This window comes from Orycteropus afer, unplaced genomic scaffold, assembly GCF_000298275.1.
Source record: "Orycteropus afer afer isolate SDZICR_OR568_19922 unplaced genomic scaffold, OryAfe1.0 scaffold00042, whole genome shotgun sequence".
Lineage (NCBI taxonomy): Eukaryota > Metazoa > Chordata > Mammalia > Tubulidentata > Orycteropodidae > Orycteropus > Orycteropus afer.
The window spans coordinates 8,152,104-8,153,883 of record NW_006921629.1 but is presented as its reverse complement, the minus strand read 5'-3'; the positions used below and the strand labels follow the sequence as shown (position 1 = coordinate 8,153,883).

Here is a 1,780-nt window from a genome sequence, read left to right as displayed (position 1 = left end):
GAGATGGATTGATATGGTGGCTGCGATGATGGGCTCAAGTATAGCAGGGATTGTGGGGTTGGCGCGGGATCGGGCAGTGTTTCGTTCTGCAACGCATGGGGTCGCTATGAGTCGGAAACGACTCGACGGCACTTAACAACAACAACAACAAATATGTACAAAAAGCCAGAAATTAGTAGCCTCATTTCGTGGAGAAATAAACATAAGGTTGAAAAAATGAAAGATTTCAAATTAGTCAGTGATGATGCAGAATCTAGAACACAGGTTATCCATCTTTGGGGTTTTAAATTAGAATTTCTTTGGGACTATGGGACTTCAGAATTAGATAAACAAAGTAACAATAATAATAATAAAACCTCATTGCCAGAGAGTCTATGCCAACTCACACTGAACCGATAAACCAAAAAAAAAACCTCACTGCCATCAAGTCAATACTGACTCATAGTGACCCCCTTTGCGTATCCGGGGTGGTAAACATTTACAAAGTAGATTGCCCAGTCTTCCTTCCACCAAGTGGCTGGTGGGTTTGAACTACCAACTTTCTGGTTAGGAGTCAAATGCCTTAGGCACGACACCACCAGAGCACCAGGCGTCCGTGTAAGAGGAAGTGTGGGCAATCTACTTCCATAGTGATACTGCCTCAGAAACCTAAGGAGGGGTCGCTAAGAGTTGGGTCTGACTCCACAGCACACAAGAACAACAACATAGGACAGAATAGATATGCCTCATAGGGTTTCCAAGGCTGATATCTTTATGGAAGCAGACTGCCACATTTTTTTCCCCCACAGATTGGATGGTGAGTTTCAAACCACTGACTTTTCAGTTAGCAGCTAAACACTTAACCACTGCATCACCAGGGCTCCTTTACAATTGGAACTTTTAAAAATTATAGTTATCTGAGGTATTAAAAGGTATGAGATCGGCTGTCTGAAAGATTAGCATTTTCAACAAAAATGGAATTAATTGGAATAGGAAATTCAGGAAAAACGTTTTCTGCAGAATAAATATTTAAACTGCAGGGTTTTTTTTCTGTCTTAAAGATGACTTCAGAAACTCTGCTAGAACATATAGTACTGTGTATATAACTGAAAAAAAAGTAGGACCCATTTTATAGTTGCAATACAAGAAATTGTGAAAAGTGGTTTCTAATATCATATACCACATTTAGAATAAAAAGTCTCTGCTGATTACTCAGAGACCCAGTTAAAACATTTCTGTATCTAACATTAACCTATTTCTTCCTCACAAATGGGCTTGTAGTGAAAAAGGAGATTATTGTTAAATTGACGATGGAGGTATTCTGATTTGGATTTAATTGATTGTTCAAGCTATAGACTCATGTTGAGTAACAAAACTTGTGTGATATTTGCATGACTTGATAAGCTAGAAAAGATTCAAATTTCAATGGTTGTATCCAGAAAACATTTTTAAAACCACTCCACAAAACAAGGAGCTGATGATGTCAGAGAACTGCGTTCCTACCTGAGAGGTAGTCTTTTATACTTGATGTTGGAGCTTGTAGTTCCTCTTCATATGTTTGCCCCTGAAACATCTCTTCCTGTGGAGGGCTTACTGTGTATTTATAAGTCATCTCCCTAGATTTTGTACTTGATTCTGAAGTTGAGTATATGTTCTGATGATCTGGAATTATTGTTCTGCGTAGTCCTTGTTCTATTGACCCTCTGTGTGGTCCTTGCTCTGCAGTTGACCCTCTATGTGGCTGTTGTTCTATCATTGACCCTCTGTGTGGTCCTTGTTCTGCAGTTGACCCTCTGTGTGG

At 39.4% G+C, this 1,780-nt stretch overlaps 1 protein-coding gene across 1 annotated transcript in view; it reads right to left on the bottom strand.

Moving 5' to 3' along the window:
• EFCAB5 (EF-hand calcium binding domain 5) overlaps positions 1 to 1,780 on the bottom strand; it is a 177,094-nt gene that overhangs the window by 83,446 nt on the left and 91,868 nt on the right. Inside the window, exon 11 of the mRNA XM_042780486.1 lies at positions 1,483 to 1,772. Coding sequence (XP_042636420.1) covers positions 1,483 to 1,772 — 290 coding nt within the window. The remainder of the gene's footprint in view (positions 1 to 1,482; positions 1,773 to 1,780) is intronic.